General features: G+C 35.3%; 1 protein-coding gene across 1 annotated transcript in view; it reads right to left on the bottom strand.

Annotated features, from left to right (window-relative positions):
* Nucleotides 1-27,381, bottom strand: part of ap2b1 (adaptor related protein complex 2 subunit beta 1) — an 81,575-nt gene that overhangs the window by 7,215 nt on the left and 46,979 nt on the right. The window contains exons 15-21 of the mRNA XM_056458634.1: nt 27,359-27,381; nt 25,108-25,254; nt 22,679-22,824; nt 19,981-20,110; nt 16,443-16,527; nt 15,073-15,159; nt 2,898-3,052 (exon numbers count right to left, since the gene is read on the bottom strand). The exon at nt 27,359-27,381 is cut by the window's right edge and continues 19 nt beyond it. Coding sequence (XP_056314609.1) covers nt 2,898-3,052; nt 15,073-15,159; nt 16,443-16,527; nt 19,981-20,110; nt 22,679-22,824; nt 25,108-25,254; nt 27,359-27,381 — 773 coding nt within the window. The remainder of the gene's footprint in view (nt 1-2,897; nt 3,053-15,072; nt 15,160-16,442; nt 16,528-19,980; nt 20,111-22,678; nt 22,825-25,107; nt 25,255-27,358) is intronic.

Below are 27,381 nucleotides of genomic sequence, written 5' to 3'. Positions count from 1 at the left end.
TTCCCCAACAAGTCCAAAAACATGTGGTACAGGTGAATTGGGTAAGCTAAACGTCCGTAGTGTCTGTGCGTGAATGAGTGTGTATGGATGTGTCCCAGTGATGGGTTGCAGCTGGAAGGGCATCCGTGGCATAAAACATATGCTGGATAAGTTGGCGGATCATTCCGCTGTGGTGACCTCAGGTTAATAAAGGGACCAAGCCGAAAAGAAAATGAATGAATGAATGAATGAGCATACTTTAATAAAAATAAAGTGATTTTGTAAATTTCATGTGTTAAGCTTTACGTTACTATACTCTCAAAATGATTCCGCATAAATCCGTAGATTTCTTTTGCAAAATTATAAATTATAGATAAATAGACAGATTATATTATTGATAGATAGAGATCAATTATAGATAAAATGTATTATATATGATTTATGGCATAAATAGCAAAAAAATATGTCCACAGATTCGTTCTGGCCCTGTTTAAGTACTAATAAACAGCCAATATGTTAATAAAAAGCAAGAAATAAGCCAATAGTTGATATTGGGAACTGTTACCTAAACTAAAGTGTTACTCAAATATATGCAAATTTGTACTCCTTAAAAGTATTGGAAGAACTACTGGAAATACTAACCAATGTTTCCATTTTTTATTCCAACACTGCCTGTTTTTCTGTTTACACAGTCTCTTTCACAAACACACATTTACACTGCACGCCAAGCAGCCAGTTGTAAAAAAATGTGGAGAGGGATTTTCTGTCTAGCTTGTCAAAAAGCCAGTTTTATCCCAGTGCTTTGTATTAGTTGACTTAGCATCAAAACTGCCGGATGCGATGCAGTAATTTGTCAACCTCGCTTGCTCAAATGATCAAACCCGTGTCAAAATTTACATCTGGAGCTCATTAAACTCCAGTGTCATGTTTTTTGGCAAGGAAAGGTTCGGTGCAGGTGCTTATCCCGCGTTCAGCACCTCACTGGGCATAAGAGTGTTTGACCACTGCTGTTTGGCTCCACATGAATCATAAAACATGCATGTGTAGACCTTGAATGGATGATGAGCACTCGTTGCCATACTTTCCATCTTAATTTCAAAAAAAGCAAGCAGATTTGATGGGCGATAAGAGGTTTGTGAAGAACTGTTCATGCTTGAGAGTCTATGCTGCCCACGGGCTGATATGAATTATATAATAAGACACCGCATTTATATGCACCTGCATTGAAAGGTATACAAAGTCTGTTATAGAAAGTGATACAATGTAATGAGACTCTATAATGTAAATGTTTATACGGCAGATGCCAGTGATAATAGAGAAGGGGAGGAATTTTGTCAACACAACGCAATGCATCCTGGGGATTTTTGACAAGGGAGCCTGATTCCCAATGATCTCTATTGATTTACTCATTCATTCATTTTCTTTTTGGCTTAGTCCCTTTATTCATTATGGGTCGCCGTATTGAATGAAGTTTTTGGTGTATATATATATATATATATATATATATATATATATATATATATTACACATTTTTTCATTTAATAAATGAACTGAGTGGAAGGAGTTAAACTGAAGTATTCATTCACTTTTAATATTTTTTCTTTTAAAAGCTGGGAATACCAACAAAAAGATAACATCTGGAAAAACGGCTCAAGGGTGAGTGAACTATGGGATAATTTTTATGTTTGGGTGAACTGCATAAATCCTTTAAAATATTAATACAATAAGTCTTCAATTAAGTTTGACCCTTTTTAAAACCAGAAATTGTCATTATTATCTTAAATTGTCATGAAATTAGTTCATATGAAAAAAAGTTCCGCACATTTCAAAGTAAAAAAGGATGCTGTTGCATTCTCTAAAGTGTTTTTTATAAATGAATAAACATTTTGAAGCTGTTTTCTTGTTGTATCAATATTTTTATAATTCAATTTGATAAGTTTTTATAAATCTTTATATATAAGTTCTGCAAGGTAATAAAAAAAGTCATGTGTTTTTGTTTTAACAGATGATGTGATAACAAAAATAGGCTCGATGAGACGACATTAATAGACAAACCAGCAGACAGACCAGATGGCTTTTTTGATGCACATGCTGGAATTTAGTCTGTAAATGCTTTTCCATCGTAGTTTATTTGCATTTTCTTTGATCAGATAAAGAGTTTATCCTACTACTACATGTTATTTTTTTGAGCACTTTCAAAATTTATGCACATCTTGGCATTTCCATTAAGCATTTTTATGCGATATTCAAAAATGAGAATAAAATAAATACATGGAAACACAGCTAATGGCTGCCACTCATCTATAAAACAAAAAAGTAGAATAAAACTAGCTCATTAAACTTGTTGACTGAATACAAACCCTGAGAGTGAAGTGCTGCCACTTACTGAGATTCTGCTTATATAACAGCACACATCCAAGGTCATCTATGTCACTGTTTGTGATGATAATTCGGGAACATTAAAAAGCTTTGACACATAATAACTAATTGATACACCAGCTAAAAATGGGGATCAATACTCCACCTGTCCCGTGACAAGCATTTAAAAAAAACGCTTCACACTGCTTTTGACCTTCCAATTCATTTAAAGCATTAGCCAAGCAGAAAGTCTGGCTTTCAGGGTCATAAATTGACACGTTTTTAAGAGTGTGATCTTCAGAGCAGTGAATAACATTATAATGTGCTGAAACCCTGAATGAATAGCCCAAATATAAACTAGCTTTTATGTTAATAAAGTATTCCGTCAATTCTAGGAATGTAGGATGTCCTTGAATATGTTGTGGACGATGTCAATCTCGTTCTGTTTGGCAAGGGACAAGTTTTACATGGATCTTCTGCATCAGATTGGCATGCTAGCCTCATGTTGGACTTTGTTTTGCATATACAAGTGGGGGAATCTTTGTGCTGTGAGTGATTACCGTGTAATTGGGATTGCCAGGTTGTATGCGGAGCTCGGCGAGAATCCAGATCCCATTGGTGAGTTTGAGCGACTGGTACAGCATGTCCTGGCCTTCCACGTTCCTCTTTGCGATGGTGTAGACATTGTTGCTCTGCAGTTTGCCCGAGACCGTATCTGATGGGAGATAAGACACATGATTGGTTAGCCAACAAGTACAAGTGTAACAGATCGCAGTTGATCCGGTTAGGAGCGCACATGATCTGTGGATTAATAACTTTTTTTTGTACTTGTAGATTCATCTTCAATTTGTAATGATTGCAGAGAAAAATAGTCATTTTTTCTGCTGATATTGCTTTAAGTAATTAATTGTACAAAGAAGTTGTGTTCATGTGAACGGTGCATAGTCAACAACATTAGCAGATCACATGAATGGAGCATTTTGGCTTCCCTGTAAAATACAATAATGGCTGAAGTAGTTGTTGTGGCACCAAAGTGCATGTCTTTTTTAGGTTATTAAATGTGTTTTCTGTCACTACTTGTTTAGCCTGCTTTATTGCACAATTAATCATTAAAAGATTGGGATTCGATTCAAACACCCACACAATATTAATTATATATGTTCAAGATTTCCATGTTTATTCATTCTTTGATAATTCAAATCTGTGTTTGATGGAGAAAAACTCTTCAGTCTTTCAATCCAGTATTATAATTTCAGATTTACAAAAAATCATATAGCACAAAGGCATATTTTTTATATTTTTGTCGCCATCTACTGACATAACCATGTAATTACTACAACCTTCATTTAAAGCACATGTGTCAATTGACCGTTTCGCTAAGCCCCGCCCTTCTTAGTTACTGTCATTACGCCTGTCAAGCTTTCTTGCCTGGCACGTCTTTTTCAATGTGTCTGCACCAGTGTCAGACATTCGGGATATAATTAGTCCTTTTTGGCTAACAGGTGAGATATCGGAGAAAGCCAGACAAAAAAGGACTGCAGTATGCATTACAGGGCGGGATATATTCACGACATAATAAGCAACCGATTAGAGAATAATTCAATCAATATTGATGCTAGCTTAGCCTAGCCGCCTCATGTGCTCACCATTCAACAGCTTAGCTTACGCTCAGCAGGAGAGGTGAAATTTAAAAATAATGTAATAATAACAAATTAAACCGTGATTTCTCTAATTTTAGCCAAAAAGCCTGATAGAATAATTGTTGTGCAATGAAAATAGCGTTACTAACCGACGAGGAAACACGCATGGACAGAGCTTTTACATAATTAATTCATAGAGAGAACAGCCAGAAAGGGGAAACTGATGGATTTGTGCCAAATATTAGCATCATTGACAATGAACAGTAAGTTACCTATTACTGTCAGTATGTTTGTGTGCTCTTTATAAATTACGTTGATGAAAAACAGCTGCTGGTAAAGTATATTGATCGCAAGTGCTCAGTTTGTGATCACATCTCTGTTTTGTTCTGTTAATTTGTAATTTCAAATATTCGTAGCTTGAAACAGATGGAATATGAAGTTTAGTAAAGTTAGCAACAGATTTGCAGATTCTTATTTTCCGGATCAATAACTCATTATGACCTATTCGCTATTAGTATGACCAAGTTACTATGGCGAAGGCTTAAACGGAGCAGTGCTCATAATATCGAGTGGGGAAAAAAGAAAAAGACAGCTGTAAAACATAATCTGCTTTGTATTTTTGTAGGAAACACAATTTAGATCTTTTAAGGGTAAGAGGTGTGTGAGTTATCGCCGTCTATCACTGAATGTATCAGAAATATTAAAACAAAACCAACTTAACTCCGCTCCTTTAGCGCCCCTCACAGAGCTTGATCCACGCTGGCATTTCTCCCCTTGGGTTTTTGGATTTGAAATGGGTAAAAATTCCACCACACTGTCCGAACTTTAAGGATACCGGTGTCAGATTTGCACAACGCTATGGCCTGTTTCCCTCGCTCGAAAGCTTCCTTGCGCGTAGCTACGGTTGCTAAGACACGATTGGTGGGTGGTGGTTTTTGGGTGTGGCTTAGCGAAGGGTCAATTACAAGGCCCGTGGGCCAAATGCGGCCCGTCAAGACATTTAATCAGGCCTGACAACAAGTTTTGGTAATGAAGTTCAAGTGGTCTGCGCTCGCTTTAAATATAAGGTCTGTGACCATTACAATATTGAGACGCAGGTGGTGCTGTTGCGCTTCACCCTGCTCTCTAATTTAGAGGGTAGCATAACATTACGCTAAATGTAAACAAGGTAAAATATTTCTAAGACTAGCAGCACAATGGCAAAAAAACGCAAAGTGGACAGAGAATATTGACAATTTCAACCAAGGTGGGAAAAATGTATTAATATATTACAAGTGTCCTTTGAAGCAAAATAATTGAAATAATACAATTTCTTATCATTTATTTTTATATATAGGCTACCATTTATCTATTATAGCCCACTAATAAATATATTGCTTTAATTTTTTAGTTCAGTTGTAGGCATCGACAGTTGGTATGGATCATTTCATGATTAGATTGCCTTTTTAAAGCTAAAAGAATAAATTTATTAATACAATATCAGAAGCCATCTGTTGCTTGTTACAATGTGGTATATCAGTTGTTGGCTTTTTGTTTTATTATCAGTTTTTCTGAAAATGAAATTGTTTTTAAAGTAGACTACTGTTCTATGCTAGCCTACTGTACTTGCTTATATTGGTTAGAGACCTTATTTCATGTTTTGATAGAGATAAAAGCTGCTGAGATACAAATGTGGTCTGAATTAAAATTAAATATAAAACATTGCTATTTTGATAAATGTGGTTTAATGAAGTGTAAGAGATGTTAGACAGTTGTTAATACACTTCTATTTTCTCCAATAAATAAATTTTTTTAAATGTGCATGTATAGCACCTGACTTTATTCACAACACTCTGTGCGGCCCTTACCAAGTTTGGATTTGACACCCCTGATTTAAAGCATCAAGTTGTTTTAAAAAGAGATTTTAATCTTAACCATAAACATCAGTGTTTATATCGAACCACTGATGTTTATGGTAAAAATAAAAAACGATTTAAAGACCAAATGAAGGTCGTAGCAAATACAAGCTTATGTCAATTTTTTTGACAACAATAAACATTAGTGTTTATACCTAACCACTGATGTTTATGATAAAGTAAAAAAAGCTTCAAATGAAGGTTTTAGCAATTACATGGTTATGTCAATCAGTGACAACAAAAACATTAATAATGTGTCACTGAATAATTCTTAAAAAATTATTAATCTAGTAATGAAACATGACATTTTTATGAGTTTGTTATTGAATCATTAATTGAAAACGAGACTAGAAAATTATATATAAAATTATATAATATATATATTTTTATACATGTAGCATTATCAGCTACAATAGCAAAGGCTGAATATTATAGTAATATATAGTATGAATATTATATTTTAAAAATGTATTTTATTTTACTTTAATCTTTTGATTAAAATCACAGGTGGTGTAACTTATTCATGTTAAAACTAAAAGTTCCTTCCTGTACCATTTTTTAAAAGAGCCCCTGTTATGGGTTTGTGAAAATGACCTTTCATGTAGTGTCTAAAACAGCTCTAAGTGAAGTGAAATAAGGCCTAAATCTGAAAGTGCACCGTGTTTAAAACTATTGATTCATCTATAAAAGAGACGACTCATCATGTTTCAAATAAATTGTCTACATAACGAGTCTTTAGCCGTGCCGGTACGACGTGGATACGAAACTTAAGCCCCGCCCATTTGTAGCATGTGCAAACCTGGAAAAATTTAAACCCCCCCCCCAGCCCCGCCCACAAACACACTAGCAAAGAAGAAAAAGAAGAACAACACTGTAGCAGACGCCGGTTGAATCATGTTGCGAAAACTTTGTGCTCAGCTGATATTATTGGAAGTGTGAGGGAAAATAAGTGTTATTTTCCCTAAGATGAAACTGTGAAGAGTCAGTGATTGAGGTTTATTTTTGAAAACATCCCTCAGCATTATAGCCCCAGCCTTGTGCTGTGTTCGCGTCATTTTGGTGGCTGGGGGTGGGTGGTTGAAATTACGGGAGTTTTCCGAGAGAAATAACAAAACGGGAGGATGGTGGGTGATGGGTCTGAAATACGAAAGACTCCCGGGAAAAACAGGAGTGTTGGCAGGTTTGCTCACATATACACTCTGACTACCTCAATTCAATATTGTTGATAAGCCGTGGAGGGCATTTCTTTCTGTCTCGCGCTGAACGCTGTCGACCAAATCGCAACAAACTGTCATCGGTTCAATCAGTGCAGATTAGCTTCGCAATAAAGAGGGGTTTGGGAGTGAATGAATTGCTAAACGAATCATTTGGGAGGCGTTGGGATAATTAGGTAAAAAATAAATGCGTATTATCAGACAATGAAAGTGTTTTTTGACCTTGCATGCATATCAGACTGTTGTTGGACACCCCCAAAACCAAAATATGACCATTTTTAATGTATAATAGGGGCTCTTTAATAACCGAAAAGCAAATTACTTATGTCTTCTTTCCTTTTTTTGCTGATCCAAAAATGGTTCGATTTGTGACTCAAAAATAATGTGATCCAAACCAATTTGTGATCCATTGTACCACTATCATGATAATAAAAGAAGTCTCCCACTGGAGTACAGATATATCAGGAAAAATCTATATGACTATTTTAAATATACTTTTTCATTTATTTTATTTGTAATAAATTGTCTTTGCCTTTGGTTTCTTTGTTTTGTTCCGTTGTGCTATCAGGCATATTTATTTATTTATTTCACTACTTAGTTTTCATCTCCTCCTAGCGGATGGGTGGGAATTAGGGCTATTTGAGGATTTGACCGGTTTATGCCTACCTATGTAGTTGTTACACATTGTGAGACTTGTATTTTCAGAAACGTTTGGAAATTAAAGCTAAATAAAATTAAATATATATATTTTTCTCCCAATATCGGTCACACCTACTTAATGAGTTGAACGAATGGTACCAACAATCAAATAAAAGAAATAAACAAAAATAGATAAATACAAACAAAATAACATAAATGTTAACAAAGTACTGTACTAAACTGCTGATCCGGAGTGGTTCTGTTCTGGAATCAGACACTCCTGAATCATATCATTGCACTGTGGGAGCTCTGGACAGCGTGAAAGGAGAGATTGAGGGAATGATGAAACCCCTGGCAACAGAGACAGACATGCGCCGAAAGACAAAGACAGACACAAACAATGTAAGAGCAAACTAAAGGGCCACAATAAAATGCAATAAAGCGGTTAGAAGGGGAGAAAGATGGATCGGGGAAATAAAAAGTCATAAGAGTGACGGACAACGAAGATGCAGGTCCGAGGACAGTGACAGTCAGCCTGCGGTTATATAAGCCACAGAATCAGGTGATGACAGCTGGTGTTATCAACATGTGGAGCGTGCATGCGTGTGCGTGACTCACTCCAGTTCACACTACTGCTGTCAATCCTGCGTTCACAATAAGCAGAGCTGCTTTACACACTATATTCACACAGAAGAAAGTGCAAAACATACCGCGAAAGCATTGCTATGTGGTTGCTTCAGTGTATTCAATGATTGTTAGCACAAGGGTATGCTAGGTGGTTGTTAGGTGGCTGCTCGGAAGAGTCCGCAAATGCACATCTAATCTAATGATCTAGGGATTCTGTGGGTTACAAATGTAAGTTGCTTTCTTGTCGCATAAGCTGTTTTTGCGAGCAGTTTGTAGTATATTTATAACAATTTGTATTATTTTATAAATTACTTGAAGTTTATAATAATAATACATGTACATTTATTCATTTAGAAGATGTTTGTCAGATCACTGAAGATGTGTCATCTGTTCTAACTTTTAAAAAATATTTTAAATGTATTAATACATTTAAATCTAAAAAAGAAATTCACTTTTTAAATATTTATATACTGAATATATGTTTTATAACTTATTTGAACATATTGAATAGTGCTGGGCAAAGATTAATTGTGATTAATCTCATCAAAAATAAAAGTTTGTTCTGACAATGTATGTGTGTGTATTGTGTATATTTATAATGCATATATAAATACACATATGCGTGTATAAATCTGATAAAATATTTATATTTAGTTATAAAATTATACAAATTATATATATTAAATTATATATTTAAATAACCATGTAATAAATAGTTAAATACATAAATGTGTAACACAAACACACACGTCAAAACAAATGATTTTGGCGCAATTAATCTTTTTAAATTTGTTTAATAAATAATTATCTTTATTAATAAGAATTAATGGTATATATATATATATATATATATATATATATATATATATATATATATATATATAGAGAGAGAGAGAGAGAGAGAGAGAGAGAGAGAGAGAGAATCTAATTTAAGCTGTATAGAAGTGTCTTGAATAATGTCTAATAAAATTTTATTTATTACTGTCATCATGACAAAGATAAAATAAATCCGTTATTAGAAATTAGTTATTAAAACTATTATGTTTAGAAATGTGTTGACCTCTCTCCGTTAAACAGAAATTAGGAAAAAATATCACAGACTTTACATTTTTTATAACAGGTCTCCCCTAAAACTGCTGCAGATGTGAAAGAGTGGCAGAAGAAAGTAGTTCCTCATACAAAAGGTTTTTTAGACTCTCCTTGTTTATATACACGATTATGCCATCAAACTGTTGTATTAATGCAATATTACACTCGTAGTAGTGCGATGTGGCTGTATATCATCACTGATGGGACACTAAGCATGCCTCCCACAAGTACCGATATACAGCCATTTTGCACTACAACTCGTGTGATATTGATAGAGTAAGGAAATTTTCACAGTATATCCAATAATATTTTTTCTTCTGGAAAAAGTCTTATTTGTTTTATTTCGGCTAGAATAAAAGCAGTTTTAAATTTTTTTAAAACCATTTTAAGGTCAAAATTATTAGCCCCTTTAAGCTGTTTTTTTCCGATAGTCTACAGAACAAACCATCGTTATACAATAACTTGCCTAATTACCCTAACCTGCCTAGTTAACCTAATTAACCCAGTTAAGCCTTTAAATGTCACTTTCAGCTGTATAGAAGTGTCTTGAAAAATATCTAGTCAAATATTATTTACTGTAATCATGGCAAAGATATATCAGTTATTAGAGATGAGTTATTAAAACTATTATGTTTAGAAATGTGTTGACCACTCTCCGTTAAACAGAAATCTGGGAAAAATATCACAGACTTTAAAATTGTTATAACAGGTCTCCCTAAATCTGAAGGATCATGTGACACACTGAAGACTGGAGGACTGATACACAGAGATTGTAATACAGTAGTTAACATTTGAAGTGGATCAAAATGTTTTTCAAAAGTGTTCTAAAACAATAAAGCATGTTGTTCAGTAGATTTAGGAGAACTTAGAAAGACCTTCAAATGCTGACTACTGTATGTTTTCAGAACACTGCTGTTTTCTCTGTTTTACTAGTCGAATGAAATCTTAAAAAACATACAGCGCTGCAGTAATATAAACTATGCTGATGTTAAAATTTTTGGGGAAATAGTATAGGCCTATACCAGGGGCGTCGCTAGACCCCATTTACTGGGGCACGTGCCCCAGTATAAATTGCCAGTGCCCCAGTAAATGCTTTGAGATACAATTTACTTTATATGCAAGTGTATTTATTAAGAGTGGTAATCCCAGTATAAAGACGTTATTCTCTATGTGCAACCAAACCAACGAAGATGAAAGCAATGCAGTTCAAGAACAAACTAAGCATGTGCGCAGAAAAAAAAAAACATACCCGCACCGCCGCGCGCATCACAAACGCCGCTTCTGCTTGCCGTTGACGCGCTGCTCTGCTCCCGGTCTGGTTGTGAACATGCACGCCGAAAAAATAGTCGCGCCGCTCATACATTGTAAAACAGGCACGCAGTGAGTTTTGCAAGTCGACAAAACAAAGTTTACATAATATGATGGTGATCTTATTTATACTGCATGGCTCCTGATAGTTTTTCTTTTGGTATGAAGCAGAAAGGAGGGATGAAGTCAGGGAGGTTAGACTTAATAAACGTAATTCTCGGCCTTGAGTGGGGTCTAAGACAACACACAACAGATAATTCTATAAAGCATCTTTTTTTGTATTCTATTGAATTTTCTATAGAATTTCATCCTTATAAAATTAATATTCATGCAAAAGATTTCTTAAATTTTCTCAGCATCACTCCAGTTGTGTCTTTAGATTGTTTTCCAGTTACATTTAGGATTCATTTCTGTTATGTATTTAAAATAATAATTGGATAACTACAATAGTACTGCTATTTATTTATTTATAATTATACTATATATATGTATATTTATTTATTTATTTATTTTGGAGGGGGTGCTGTGCCCCAGTAGAGCTTTATGTCTAGCAACGCCCCTGGCCTATACACATACAAATGCATCCAGTTATATATAATGCTAGAAGTAACTCATATCCACAGACGTCAACCTGTGGCATGAAATATTCTTCTTGATTTGTGAAACATTCATGGAGAGGCAGACACCGTCTTGTAAAACATTAATGCAGCAAACTAATTAACAATGCTGATTTTCTGCTGAATTAAGCGCTGAAATTATTCATCATTAGAAATCTTGTTGATTCACAGACTTTATGAACGCATCTCTTCCTCCTGGACTTCTGATGAAGAACAAATCAGCCGGTCTTAACAACTCGAGAAACGCCTTCCACTAATTCAATTCCATGGGAAAACATTGAGTCATTTACAAATATCAACAATGGACACGGTGTTTAAAATGCGTTGGGTTATATCTCGCTCTCGCTTTTGTGTGCTCCATTACATTCACATCGCTATTCAAGTCATGGTCAAGATGGATCCAATCAGCATCTCACAATAGAAGTCGATTATTCTCTACATACTAATAAACGCGTTTGAAGCTGAACAGCATGGCTACCAAAACAACACAGCAGAAGAAACAAAATAATCAAAGCTTGGATTTGTTAAAGTGCTGCTGTTTTGGTGAATGCAACGCTCAGCCCCAAGTGTGTGGATAAAAATCCTGCATCTGCGCGGCGTATGTGCGCTCTGCTAAAATGAGAGCAGATGAAAGCAGGGGAAGTGAGATTGTCTGACGTCTGGTGATTAAGGCACCTCTGGGCGTCTGATCAGTAATTCCAGCGAGTGCCGGTCCCTGTGTTCGCAGCGTCTGCTGCTGGATGCTCAAATTGGCTTCAGGTTGATGAATACAAATAGCGAGCTGATAAGCCTTGAAATAAATCAGTTCGGTCAGAGTCTGTGCACACTGCGCGTCACGTTCCACAACGTTTTTCCGTCGCCACCAGACTAAATAATTAACTGTGAATTACAGCACAATTGTTGGAGCTGTTTGTTTTTCTTCTCACACTGGAATCAAGAGACTCCTTCTGCTTTATGAAAGTTGAAATATCATACAGTGCACAGTAGACCAAAGCAGAGGGTTTCATAATGCGTTAATACAGCACTCTGACAACTGTTGGCTTAATATCAAGGCACTGTGAAGACATTGGAGTCATAAATCGAGAACATGATGTTCAGCACTATTCGGAAATATGATGAGCCAAGCTTTAATACTAGGGGTGTAAACACTTCTGAGTTTTAGTGGTTGCACTTTATTTTAAGGTGTTACAGTGTGTCAATTTAATTAGTGTAAAATAAATTAAATAAATTAATGAATTAGTACATCATATGTGTTATTTGGACTCCCTAAAATAAAGTATTATTCTTTTAGTAATATCTAAAATGTAAATGGTAAACTCCTATTTATTGTTATTATATTTTTAACAATATATTATCTATTATTAGTCAATTAATGGCTTTGTACTTTGTATTCTTTGGGTCTATGTTATAAAATGTAAATGTACAAATGGAATTAACCATATAATATGTCAAAGATGCCAAATGAAAAATGTCTCATGTAAAAAGAAGAGATGAGTAAAAGAAGAAATACGTTGATCAATTATGTGTGGGGTAATGGGGAAAATTATAAGCTTGCACTTCATCCAGCTCCATTTCAACCATGATTAAATGCATTTTGTTTAGTTGTTGTGTGTGTAATTTTTCTGTTATTTAAAATATTTAAAATTAAATCAAATAAAATTATTATTATTATTATGGGGGAAAACTCAAGCAATCGTAAAAATAATTTTGAATATTAAGGAATTTTATTAAAGTATCATTTTTTAAATAAAGCATAATTTTTATAATATCTAAATGTAAATAGTAAACTCCTATTTGTTATTATTATTTTATTAACAATATATTATCTATTGTTACTATTATTATCGGGAAAAATCTCAAGCGATTGTAAAAATGTTTTTGATTCTATCTATTCTATCTTTAATAAAGTCTCATTTTAATAATATCTAAAATGTAAATAGTAACCTTCTATTTGTTATTGTTATCTTGTTAACAATATATTATCTATTATTATTATTATAGGAAAAAACAAGCGATAGTAAAATGTTTTGAATATTACGAAATTTTTATTAAAGCATCATTTTTTAAATAAAGTATCATTTTAATAATATCTAAAATGTAAATAGTAAACTCTTATTTGTTATTATTATTGTCTTAGCAATCTATTATTTATTATTATTATTATTATTATTATTATTATTATGGGGGAAAATTGTGTGTAAAACATATGCTGTGTTAAATATATGCTGGATAAGTTGGTGGTTCATTCCGCTGTGGGGACCCCTGATTAATAAAGGGACTAAGCTGAAAATAAAATGAATGAATGAATGAAAAAAAATCTCAAGCGATCCTAAAAATGTTTTTGAACATTAAGGATAAAGTATCATTTTCTTTTCAAGTATCCTTTTAGATATTATTAAAATGATAAATTGTAAACTCCTATTTGCTTTTTTTTCTATATTGTCTATTATTATTATTTTTATTGTTGTTGTTGTTGTTGTTGTTGTTATTATTATCCTTGAAACAAAATCTCAAACGATAGTGAAAAAATGTTAAATGTTATGGAATTTTTATTAAAATATTTTATCTTTAATAAAGTCTAATTTTAATAATATCTAAAATGTAAATAGTAACCTGTTTGTAATTATTATCTTTTTAACAATATATTATCCATTATTATTATTACTATTATGGGGATAAAATCAAGCGATCAAAAAATGTTTTCGAATATTAAGAACTTTAATAGAGTATCATTTTAGTAATATCTAAAATGTAAATAGTAAACTCCTATTTGTTATTTATTTTTAAACAATATATTATCTATTATCATTATTATTATCATGGAGAAAAAACCCAACCGATCGTAAAACATTTTTGAATATTAAGGAATTTTTATTTCATTAAGTAATCACGGATTTCTCATGTGGGATTTCAAAATGAACATTAACAGGGTGATGGAAACCCAGCTAACTTCATGGGATCCTTCAGAAATCACTGTAATCTGACTCTTAATAAATATTTCTTCATGATCATTTTCTTTTTACATGTTTTGCTTAATATTTTTGTAAAAATATACAGTTTTCCAAATAGTTTGATGTACAGAACAGCCAAGATATTTGCAAAAATATAAAAGTCTTCATTGACAATTTTTATATATTTAATGCATCATTGTAAATATAAAATATACAAGAATATTATAAAATCACTAAATGTAATTTGATATTTCAGTATGCAATTTAATATCCTTTTTATTTATTTATTTATTTTAATCAAAAGGTAAACCCCTGTAAACCAAAATTATTTGAATGTAATTTAAATATTAAACAAATAAAATGTGAAGCAATTATTTTAACCATTGCAAATTTTGATTGACCATTTTGGTCCCAATGCAGGACAGTGAGAGAAAGAGAGAGTGAGGCATTGCTACATCAATCACAGAGCTGTATAAGTAGACTGAAACTAATTTGTCTAATGTAGTAATTTCCACCATTAGTGTTATGTTGAACGTAATTATATTCATTAAAAAAACACATTATCAGTAATCATCTAAACACAGCCAGCATACTACACTGCTGTATCAGCTGGCAGTTTGAGTCCAAACAACAGAAAGCTACAAGCACTCTACTGACCTACTATGCGCCTTTGATTCAATGAGCACTTATCCATGTAAACCGCTCTAAAATAACTCAACCATGAGTCCTGCATTTTGAGAATTTGATGATCTCACCTGCGTTTAAGTGGCAGTCTTTGATCTGGTACTGCAGCTCATTCTCATTAGGAATGTCCTTCCATGTGGCCAAGAACACCTGACGCTCTGTCGAGAACAAGTGCAAAGGTTATCATCTGGGACTGGCCAAATAGTATCCGAAATATGTGTTCAATTCTATCCACATCTAAACATTCCAGTCTTTCATTAAAGGGTAAGTTCACCCAAATATTCAAATTGTGTTATTAATTATTCATTATAATGTCATTCCAATCTCCTGAGACCTTCGTTCATCTTCGGAACACAAATTAAGGAATTTTAGACGGAATCCGAGAGCTCTCCCATCCTCCACGGACCAAAAACATTGTCAAAACATTACATGTGACTTCAGTGGTTCAACTGTAATCAATATGAAGCTCCATGAACACTTTTGTATGCCAAAATAACTGTAGCAATGACTGACAAGTCAGGTTGTGCGTTTACTACAATCTACACCACCTGATAAAAGTCTTGTCGCCTATGCAAGATTTAGGAACTACAAATAATAACTTGACTTCTAGTTGATCATTTGATATCAGAAATGGCTTAGATGTAAAGGCCTCTAGATTACACTTTTTTTACCAAAATAAAATATGAGCTTGGAGGACTGCATTCATACATCTCTGCAATGACTCAAATAACTTATTAATAAAGTCATCTGAAATGGCAAAGAAAGCATCTTGCAGGACTCCCAGAGTTCATCAAGATTCTTTGGATTCATCTTCGATGCCCCCTCCATCTTACCCCAGACATGCTCAATAATGTGCATATGTGGTGACTGGGCTGGCCAATCCTGGAGCACCTTGACCTTCTTTGCTTTCAGAAACCTTGATGTGGAGGCTGAAGTATGAGAAGGAGCGATATTATTTGTTGCTCTTACAACTGGGGTCGACGACAAGACTTTTGTCAGGTAGTGTACATGAGATTTTGCCATTTGAGTCTGCAGTACAACACCCAAGTATCGTGTTTCCTGTTGTACAGTTAATGCAAGCCTTAATCTGATGATAGTTCTTAAAGGTTTTTTGCAGTTATTTTAGAGAACAAAAGTGTTCTTGGAGCTTCATATGATTACAGTTGAACCACTAAAGTCACATGACATGTTTGGACAATGCTTTTGGTTCCTTTTATAGCCTTTTAACATCTCTGGACCTTTCTTGGGGTGAGGAAGCTCTCGAATAACATTAAAAAAATTATGCTAATTTGTGTTGTGAAGGTAACTGAAAGTCTGCTAGGATTGGAATGACATGGGGGTAAGTGATTAATAACACAATTTACACTTTTGGGTGAACTAACCCTGAGCTCAAACCAAACCTCAGTGTGACCAGAGTGTCGTTTTTAAAAAGAATGCATACCCATTTTGCCATCCTCCACGAAGAAGACATTGAGAGGGATCAGCGTGCTAAAGTAGAAGACATCAATATTGTTTTTCACGGCCACCTGTGGTGGAGAAGGTTGAGTGGTCAGAGATTTAAATACACTCCGCTGTATAAGCGATCTAAAACACATCTATATACTCACTGGTTTGGAAACCAATTGGGAAAAAAAAGCTTTCAATTGCAGAGAAAATGAGAAGCAAGGCACAAGGAATGGTAGAAATCAAAGGTCGCACCCTGCTGATGAGTTCTTTCATATTTTACACCATGTTAATATTATTAGACTGGAAACTGAGCCATTGAAATCTAATGAATAAATTATAGAGAAATTGAGCCTTATTTTTAGAGACCCAACATGTTTATTGACAGTATGGAGGTTAATTTCTCTTCTTGTATTGATGTAACAGCACAAATCGGCAGACTTATTATATTTCTGGATTAATTTTGGGGAAAATGTGCTTAATATGTTAGGGTGCTTTAACTCCTGTAGAATTGTTTCTTTGGTCCAGACCAGGGTTAAAAATGATACATTGTAGCATTTTTCAGCTGTTTCGGTTCCATTTCAGACCAGACCAACAGCTTTGAACCAAACCATAAAGCAGTCACATGACAACATCCACATTTTCAGCTGCCCAAAAACACTTCAGTCGACATACCCTAAAAGCTCATTCACACAAAGTGCATTTTCTATTCAAATGCAGTACTTTTTCTCTTGTTTTTATAGGCAAACAATTTAATAATGGATGTGTTTGAGTGTTACGCTTGTCTTTTTAAGTGCCTTTCCCATGAGTTTAAAGAATTTCAACTTAATACACTGCACCACTCCTCAATGTCATCTCCAAAGCAGTGGACCAATCAGAAAAACTCATGCGGGGCAAATCATAGAAGTTTCTTTTTAGAGGCACTCATAGGGATTATATCCAGACAGCCTCATGTTATATGCCGAGTTTTTTAAAGGGGATCCAAAATATCCCTTTTTACAAGTTCTAAAATAAGTCTCTGATGTCCCTAGAGTGTGTATGTTAAGAAAACTCTAATGCTGTGTTCACACCAGATGCGGCATGCATGAATAAATCGTGCTATTCACGCTTAAACAGATGCATGAACATTTTGAGTTTACTTGCTTCATTCGCGTGTCAAATTCACTTCACAATAGACATGGATTCACATCATGGGCAGGGCTTGTGTCTGCCCGGTGACCCTGTTTCATTGCTAAATGACTAACATGGTTTTTATTGAGAGAATAGCTGTGTTTATGTGCTTTAGGAAGGCTGAAAAACAGCATATATTCATTTGGCGCCGTGTCCAAGTCTACTAGATCCTTTCAGAGGTGCACCCAGCTCTGTGAACTCCTCGAGAAACTATACTTGGATGATGGAAGCTTACAGCGGTGCTTCAGACTGAGCCCAGCCCAGTTTGATGAACGGTTGTTTGGTGTCGGCAAGAGGATTTCCCCTCTGGACATCAACAACAGGCACTACGTTATAATCACGCCCCTACAAAAGCAAGCTCGCAAATGTCCGCTGAAGTTCAGATTTAACCAACTCGAGAGATTCATGCATCAAAAGCACAAAACGATCAACGAATGATGCAATTCGAGCAAATGAAGCAGTAAATCATTTGTGCAAATCGCGCTGCAGTAGGTCTGCTCACGTCTTTGCATTGACTTAACATGTAAATCACTCACGCTTGACGCTTCATGCGCGTCTGGTTTGAACGCAGTGTGATATCAGACAGCTGCTTCTCACTCAGGGCTGTCTATGCTAACGAGGGTGAGATCGTCACTAATGGGCAGGACTTTCCCCCTCTGGTGAAGTGTACAAAGAGAGAATGTCAATCAAAGCGTTTCTGCAGACATTTTTTTATGAAGTGTGATTATAAAAATATAAAGTTAATTACTTTTAACCATTAGAGGCTGGCTATAACCATACACTGTTGGCCCTTATAAAAGTGATCCCTTTCAAACCATTCTTGAGCACATGCATCCCTTGTCTTCGGGCGCAAAGATAAGTTCTGTGCAAATAACACTTTTTTTTTATCGTTAACATCTTCAATAACCGACACCGAATACAATAACATTCATGAGACAGCAGTACTCACTAATAGGGATGTAACGATTCAACTGATTTCCGATACTAATCTCACGATATGATTTAATCACGATTTTTTAACAAAATTTTTTGAAACAAATTTAAGGTGAAGAGACAGGAGCTAAACATTATTATGAAGGTGAATAATTATTATTACTTGTATAATTAATTAGTATAAGTATCAATGTGATTCTCACTTAAGAAGAGATAATCTTGAACATTTTTAAATATTCAATAATCATGAGTAAATTATTAAAATAATCAAACTTATTTGAAAAGGAGAGGGTAAAACCAATCTAATACCTGCTTCTGTGACAGAACAGCTTTCTCTTTCAGTCTGAAAAACATCTTCACACTTTCACTATGAAAACACTGATGCACCTTGAGATCTATGTGGCACTCGGAGCAAGCGGAGCTGCAAATCATCCGGTTCGCATGGTTTGGCTTTTTAATAGTTTCACTAAGTATTAATAGTATGGACATCTGGACAGCAGTTATTCACTGTGTTGGCGGTTTATGTGCATCATATTCGTTGTTCTGTTAGTATGAGTAAACGTCTTTTTGCAGCATTTGCACACAAAGTTTGTGGTTTGTCTGGTGCACTTCACCGCTGTCATTTTACTCTGCCGCCCCACCTCTTGCTTGCCGCTGATGTGCAGGTAAAGCGAGTTTGCGCCTGTAAACACAGCGCCCTCTCTGTTCTAAACATGTATCGCGATTCGTTCAACATTTATACCGATTTGAATAGTCAAATATTTGAATCGATTTGCAACCGGCTCACGGTTAATCGTTACATGCCTACTCACTAGCACAAGTAATAGACACTCAGCAGGCAGCACTATTTAATACTGAACAGCCAGTATGAACAGCAGAGAAAAAGTTGCAGAGAGGAAAATATAGAGGTTGAAAGGATGGGACATCATGGTGTAAATGCCAAAGGAAAGCAGTAGAAGAAACAGCTGGACGCCCATCATAAGATGAACCGACATGCTGTGGTAAAACTAATGAGGCGGAAACGTGTCGATATAAATCATCTGAAATGATTATGATTCATAATGACGTTTGTATTTGATTGATTATCTGCATTAGCAGCTGACTAGATGCTGCGGGCAAGAACTCATCATCTAGAGTGTTTTAAAGGCATAAAATTGAATGTTTTGCAGCTGCCGTTACATACAAATGATCTCAGTAACTAATGAAGCACGTGGAGGCCACTGACTCAAATAATCACAGTCAAACGTGCCCGCTGTGCCGCTGAGAACTCGGAGGGGTTTGATACACAGAGATGTCATTTAACAGCGTATTTGTGATGTGTCAATGCCTGTGGGATGATTAATGCAAAGCAGAGGCCTCAGGAGGACCCATGGGCGTGTGTGGGTGTGTATGGGGGTGTAAAACATGAGGCAAAGGGCGGTAATGGATCAAACCTGTAGGTTGTTGAGTGGATCCATTTTCATCACAGGGCCGATGGTGTTGAGCGGGAGAGAGATGTCGATGCTCTGACTGGGCATCAGTGGAGTGTGGACGGGGAGAGGTGTGGTGGGGATCACGCCAAAACTAAACACAAAACAGGTGTACACGGTCACTATATGCATTGATACACAACAACGTCATGTTTCACTTAAAAACCAGGTTTAAATCCTAATGTGAAGTGAATGTGGTATTGCTTTATTCTGATGGTCCCTATTTGCACTTTTTTTCCTTTCTTTTTTGTATTATTATAGTGTATTTATTGTGATTGGTCTATACATCCAAAGCACTTCACATTCATGGGGAGGAGGGTCTCTCCACACCACCACCAGTGTGCAGCATCCACTTGGAAGACCACTGTACAAAGTGAGTTACTGAATACACTAACTGCTAGAAAAGTTGGAGATAGATAGGTTAGGTAAAAGTATTTGATCACAAATCATAGACACTGTTAAGATGTATTATGGTATATATTTGTTGTTGTGCAAAAGACAACATGAAAATAATCCTCAATTGGTCAATAATATGTCCTGTAAATATAATTAGAGTGAAAAGGAACTAAAGTTCTAACTGCCCAGTAGCATTCACTTTACCTAGAAACTGGTAAACTGAGGTTTCACAAAAATGTAGGCTCAAGCATGTATTTCCAACAAACCTGTGTTGAAATTTAACTGTGTTGACACTAATAACATTGCAATATCAACATTCTAACAATTTTTGGCAAATCTTTATGTAATGAAACAAACTATATTCATTCAGCATAACAGATCAAATTACTTAAAAATACAAACATACTTATTTGGAACTGGCAAAAAAACATATTTTTTCAATTAATATTTTACAAAAATGTGGTTGACTTTACAACAAATCTCCAAAGCTGTGAATCAGTTTTTTTATATTCTATATTTTGACTACTCTATAGAAATAGAGGTGGGATCTGCATTAATGAACCCATGTGCATACAAAAAAAAAGTTTAATATACAAGCACTGTGCCTTTTAATTTCCTTTAATTAATAAATGCTACTGTTCATTTTCATAAATATTAATGTCAATAGCAATGCTAAATTTAATCAAAATACGACATTTTTTAGATTTTAAAGGAATAAAAAGCTTCTTGCTCACACATGATTAAACCTAGTGGATTGTAATACAGCGGCAAATTGTGAAGATTTAGAGGTGCCATATACTGCATTGGTTTAATAAGTTCAATTGTTCTCTGATATCTACATAGTAGGTTTATGGCTTCAGTAAGTTTTTAAAAAAAAGTTCAAAAAACTTTTTAATAAGCTAATTTATTACTCCATAAAATACACATAGAATCAGAAGGTCCATAATTGACCATATATAGTTTGTGTCGTGAACACGGACAAATATAGACTCAATCAGAGTAACATTAATCTACTTTGCTCAAAAGATCTGTGGTGGATAAAGGCTAAATTATAATTAAACTTGACAAAAGAGAGTGATAGGGATGTATCACATTGTATTTTATAGCTATAGTCAAAAAAAAGACAGCCAGGAATTAATATCAGCCTCTGCATGAACAGATGAGAGTTGAGCTGAGTGATTTGACAAGATTCAGCAGTCTACATGTGTTTGTTGAAACATACGCATCAAATTTCACAATAAACATGATAAATTTAAAAAAGATGCAACTAAACATACCTTATGCCTCTTCAGAGTGAAGCTGAATAAGTGTGTAATCTATAAATCTTGCATTTTGTGTCCTGAGGCAAGTTTGAACATGCCTCCTGCTGTCGTTGCCCAGTAACGCAAAGTAAACAATTTGGGGCTCGCGTTTTCAAAATAAAAGTCCCACAAACATAATAGGTGAAATATACACTTGAGCTAAGGGAGGAAAATTATCACCGTTGTCTCACTAGAACATGTTTGATTTCTCAAAAGCAGCCTGAGGCTAGCATATTAATGATATTAATGATTAATGAATAATCTCAGAGCTGCATATGAGTCTGTGTTCTCCTGATGAATGACCTAAAGTAGGCATACATGCAAATGCGGAGGGTATGGCCTGTGAGTCGCGTCACAGTTTGTTTTGTCCTCTGATTGGCCCGTTGTACACTGGGGTTTTTCACTTATGGGATTTACATGAGAATGGGGAAACTTTGGTGTCTGAGGCTCACGGTATGCCCATTTCCTTATACTGATCTTTTATTATTCTACTATGCCTTGATATACCCAGATTTTCATTATAGGGCACCTTTAAAAAGTCAATTAAACTCTAATCCAGGGGTCACCAATCACGGTCCTGGAGGGCCGGTGTCCCTGCAGGGTTTAGCTCCAACTTGCCTCAACACACCTGCTTGATTGTTTCAAGAATACCTGGTAAGACCTTGATTAGCTTGTTCAGGTGTGTTTGATTAGAGTTGGAGCTAAAATCTGCAGGACACCAGCCCTCCAGGAACAAGTTTGGTGACCCCTGCTCTAATCCTTAATTCTATCTAATTAAATATATATAATCTAATGACTCATTTCCGAATCAAAAGTCACATATATTGCTGAAAACAACAACAATATAGTGGGTGCGTTCTGTTAACCATGGTAATCATTTATAATACTCATCTTTTGTCTTTTTTTGCTCAGGATACAACAGAAAAACACACATTGTATCATCATTTATCATCATAACAGCAAACCTGTTCTTGTTGAACTGGATAGCAAAGTCAGTCATGTGCTGCAATGCTTTATTGGTAAAGGACATGTCCATATACATGTGTCCTTGACGGCGAGAGAAGGTTCCAGAAATCTCCAGTCCTTTGGCCTTGACTGCTGGCAGCCACACCTTCAAAAAGACCAAAGCAATAAGTGTTCATCACCGCCCTAATTTTACACTTTCTCTACTTATTAAAATGAAAGCTATCAGGCTAAGAGGATAACTACAGGCACTCTAAACTGAAGGACACTTTTAATGGAGGCGTCTGACATTGACCTACACTCACTCACCCAGACCCCTGTTGCTTACAAGAACTGCGCTGGCATCCAAAAAAGAAACAAAATCAGATAATGAGAGACAAATTGACATATTTATGCAGCACGGATTCACCTCTGAGGAACTCAAAGTAGATCATAAAGTGCCCTAATAGGGACTAATTGTGCTCTGTCCTGCTCTAGTGACCTACTCCGGCTCTAATGGAGCTCTTTTAATGATGATTCCTGAGAGGTCATTCCCTCGGGAGCTGTTCTGCGCGCCAGTATTTATGTAGCACATGAAGTTAATGCTCATCTTGGACAACGAGAACAGACTGAACTGCCCTTCTTAGGAATGAAATGCCTACTGGGGGTGAATTATGGGATACATCAAAGGTTATGTGTTCAGAAAGCTCATGAGCTGTGGTTTATGTTCTCCTATTATCAAGGGAACCCAAGTCACCTTCATTTCTATAGCACTTTTACAACGCATGTTGTGTCAAAGCAGCTTTAGAGGCATAAAAATGCAAGAAAAGTAACAAATTCTAATATATTTGTGAGTAAGCTACTTGTTTTCAAACTTATTTTAAAACTGAGAGTGTTGAAAAAGAAAATTTAGCATTAGTTCGTCTTGACTTGTGCTAATCTTTCCAAAATGATTTGCTAGCATGGTTTAATGTGGCTATCGAGTTTCTAGTGTGAATAAACATTATTTGTGTTTTGATGTTGCTAGCTTATTTCTGATTTAGACTACTGCTATAATGTTTAACATGCTGCTAAGTGCTAACATGTTTCTAGCATGATTTAACACAATGCTACCATGTCTTTGTGTTGCCATGCTTCCAAGATGATTTAAACAGGCTACGAACAAGCTAGCAACATTAAAAAACACATTAAAAAACATAATCACAATGTGTTAAATCATGCTAGCAGAGCAGTCTGTTAGTTTATGATAAAATGTATGTGATATTACATGTTAGCAGTGATAAATCAAGCATTAAAGATAAGTTTACAATGTAATGTCACGCAACATATCAAGAATTAGCACACATTAACACATTGCTTTTACGTTTTTTGCATGGTTTAACACTGTTATTAACATGTTTGTAGCATGTTTTAGCATATTATTAACTTGTTTTTTGCAGAATTTACCACTGCTAACATGTAATATCACAAAACATGTTATTATGTATTAGCAGACTGCTCTGCTAGCATGATTTAACACATTGCTATTATGTTTTTGAATGGTTTATTTTTTTAACATTTTGCTAGCTTGTTTGTAGCATGTTTTAGCATATTGTTAACCTGTTCTTCGTATAATTTACCATCGCTAACATGTAATATCATGCAACATATTATTATGAATAAGCAGACTGCTCTGCTAGCACAATTTAACACAATGCTATTATGTTTTTTGAATGGTTTAACCCTGTTATATTTAATGTGTTGCTAACTTGTTTGTAGCATGTTTTAGCATTTTTTTTAACTTGTTTTTAGCATGATTTGCCATTGCTAACATGTAATATCACCTAAAATTTTATTATAAATTAGCACTGTTCTGCTAACACGATTTAACAAATTGCTATTATAATTTTTAAATGGTTTAACACTGTTAGTTTTTAAGATGTTGCTAACATGTTTGTAGCATGTTTTAGCATATTGTTAACTTGTTTTTCGCATGATTTACCACTGCTAACATGTAATACCGCATAACATTTTATAATGTATTAGCAGACTGCTCTGCTAGCATGATTTAACACATTCGTTAGTTTTTTGAATGGTTTATTTTTTAACATGTTGCTAGCTTGTTTGTAGCACGTTTTAACATATTGTTAAGTTGTTTTTCAAATGATTTACCAATGCTAACATGTAATATCACCTAACATTTTACCATGAATTAGCAGACTGCTCTGCTAGCATGATTTAACACACTGCTATGTATTTAATGGTTTAAAACTGCTATTTTTTTTACATGTTGCAAACTTGTTTGTAGTATGTTTTTATCCTGTTATTGTTTTGCTGACATGTTTTTATCACACTGTTATCATGTTTCCAACATGAACTCTATTTTAACACATTTCTATCATTATTTAGTGACATTAAAAAACAATCACAAACATTGGTGAACAGTTATGGTTAAACGGTGAGCAGTACTCACGGTTTTAGCAGCCACATATCCTCCTGTAGCAGTGGCCATTCCTGTGGACAACTCGAACAGGTCATTGAGTCCGCTGCTGAGAGCAGCAGGTGTTGGAGACGGTGCAAAGGTGTTGGGCACCGATGATGGGATGAAGTTCTGGCCCACCTGTGGGAGACGTAGACAGAGATCGTAAGATATCGGAGTGACAGAGGGCTTAAATCTACTCCAGCAAGCATCGCTGTAGACCTTTAAACAGCAGCAACATGCAGTCTACATATAGGTCATACTAGCAGTGCAGAAATAATCTGTATTTTGATATTAGGGAGAAGCAGCATAATAGCAGTAGAAGATATTTAGGCCAAAAAAATAAATAAAATAAAATAAATGAATGCCTCAGACTGGCTATCATTCCAAGTCTTTAATGTTAAAAAGCCATGGATGAATTTTGAGTAATCTACTGCTTTGCAGAAATACGTCAAAATGACACACCTGAGATCTGAAGACATATTACTGTGGAAACAAGAAACACGGCAGCATATTTTTTTTATTTTTAGACAGGATTTTTTCATTAAGTTTGTGGTATTAAAAATATCTTTAAATCATTTAAGAATCTCAATTTCAGCTATGATGACCTCAGGGTGGTGTAATGAGAAATATTGAAAGGACTAAAATACTACTATGCTGAATTATTTGAAACTTTTTAGCAAAGTAATTTCTATAAAATTTTAATATATCCATATACACTCACCGGCCACTTTATTAGGCACACCTTACCAGTATCATGTTGAACCCTCTTTTGCCTTCAGAACCGTCTTAATCCTTCACGGTGTACATTCAACAAGCTACTGGAAATATTCCTCAGACACTTTGGTCCATTTTGACATGATAACATCACGCAGTTGCTGCAGATTTGTCGGCGGCACATCCATGATGGGAATCTCCTGTTTTACCACATCCCAAAGGTGCTCTATTGGATTGAGATCTGGTGACTGTGGAGGCCAGTTGAGTACAGTGAACTCATTGCCATGTTCATGAAAAACCAGTCTGAGGTGATTCACGCTTTGACATGAGACGTTATCCTGATGAAAGTGGTCATCAGAAGATGGGTACACTGTGGTCATAAAGGGATGGACATGGTCAGCAGCAATACTCAGGTAGGCTGTGGCCTTGATATGATGCTCAAATGATACTAATGGGCCCAAAGTGTGGCAAGAAAAATCCTCCACATTATTACACCACCAGCCTGAACTGTTGATACAAGGCAGGATGGATTCGTGCTTTCATGTTGCTGATGCCAAATTCTGACCCTACCATCCGAATGTTGCAGCAGAAATAGAGACTCATCAGACCAGGCAAAATTTTCCAATCTTCTATTGTCCAATTTTGGGGAGTCTGTGTGAATTCTAGCTTCTTTCCTTTTCTTAGCTAACAGGAGTGGCACCCTGTGTGGTCTTCTGCTGCCCATCCACCTTAAGGTTTGACGTGTTGTTCATTCAGAGATGCTCTTCTGCATACCTCAGTTGTAACGAGTGGTTATATGAGTTACTGTTGTCTTCTCTTTTCCGTGTGCTTGGCTGATTAGAAATTGGTGTTAACGAGTAGTTGGACAGGTGTGCCTAATAAAGTGGCGTATAATAATAACTTGCAGCCACCTTGATTTGAGGACCACCAATAGTAAAACTAGATATTAATGTTTGCAATCAAATGTTAGCTTGTAATGTTAGCTTTAGAAAGTAATGCTTTGAAAGCTTCAAATTTAAAATATAATTTATTCAAGTCAAATATCACATATATATATCATGTTTCTAGCCTGATTTAGCACAATGCTAGACGGTGCAGCACACAGCTTATACTGAGCCATTTCCTCCCACTGTAATTTGTCTCTAAACCTTCTAAAATGTTCATTTTGACCCCTCACTTTATGAAGCAGTGGACTACTCAGTAAGTATTCATCCATGAGTAACAATATTTGGTTTAATTAGCTACTAATAATTATCTTTTTAAAAAATAAAACAAAAATATTCTAAACATTTTGCAGAAATGTGTGGATGTGGCATGAAAACCCCCCTCCAGCACTTCAAGAAAAGTCATCAGAGAAACATCATCTCGCCTTAAAGCAGGATGGACTTTTGTGCATGCAACAGAAAGAAATAGAGCAGAACACAGAGCTAGGCGTCAATTAAGAGCTGTATTAATAGTGCACAGCATGCAGAGTGCGGACAGACGGACACGAGCGGAGAGAGAGAGAGAGACAGAGGAGCTCACTTACTGCAGGACTGCCCCCAACACCTC

This window comes from Danio aesculapii, chromosome 5 (assembly GCF_903798145.1).
Source record: "Danio aesculapii chromosome 5, fDanAes4.1, whole genome shotgun sequence".
Classification (NCBI taxonomy): Eukaryota; Metazoa; Chordata; class Actinopteri; order Cypriniformes; family Danionidae; genus Danio; species Danio aesculapii.
The sequence above is the reverse complement of the archived record's forward strand: the minus strand, read 5'-3'. Positions and strand labels throughout refer to the sequence as shown.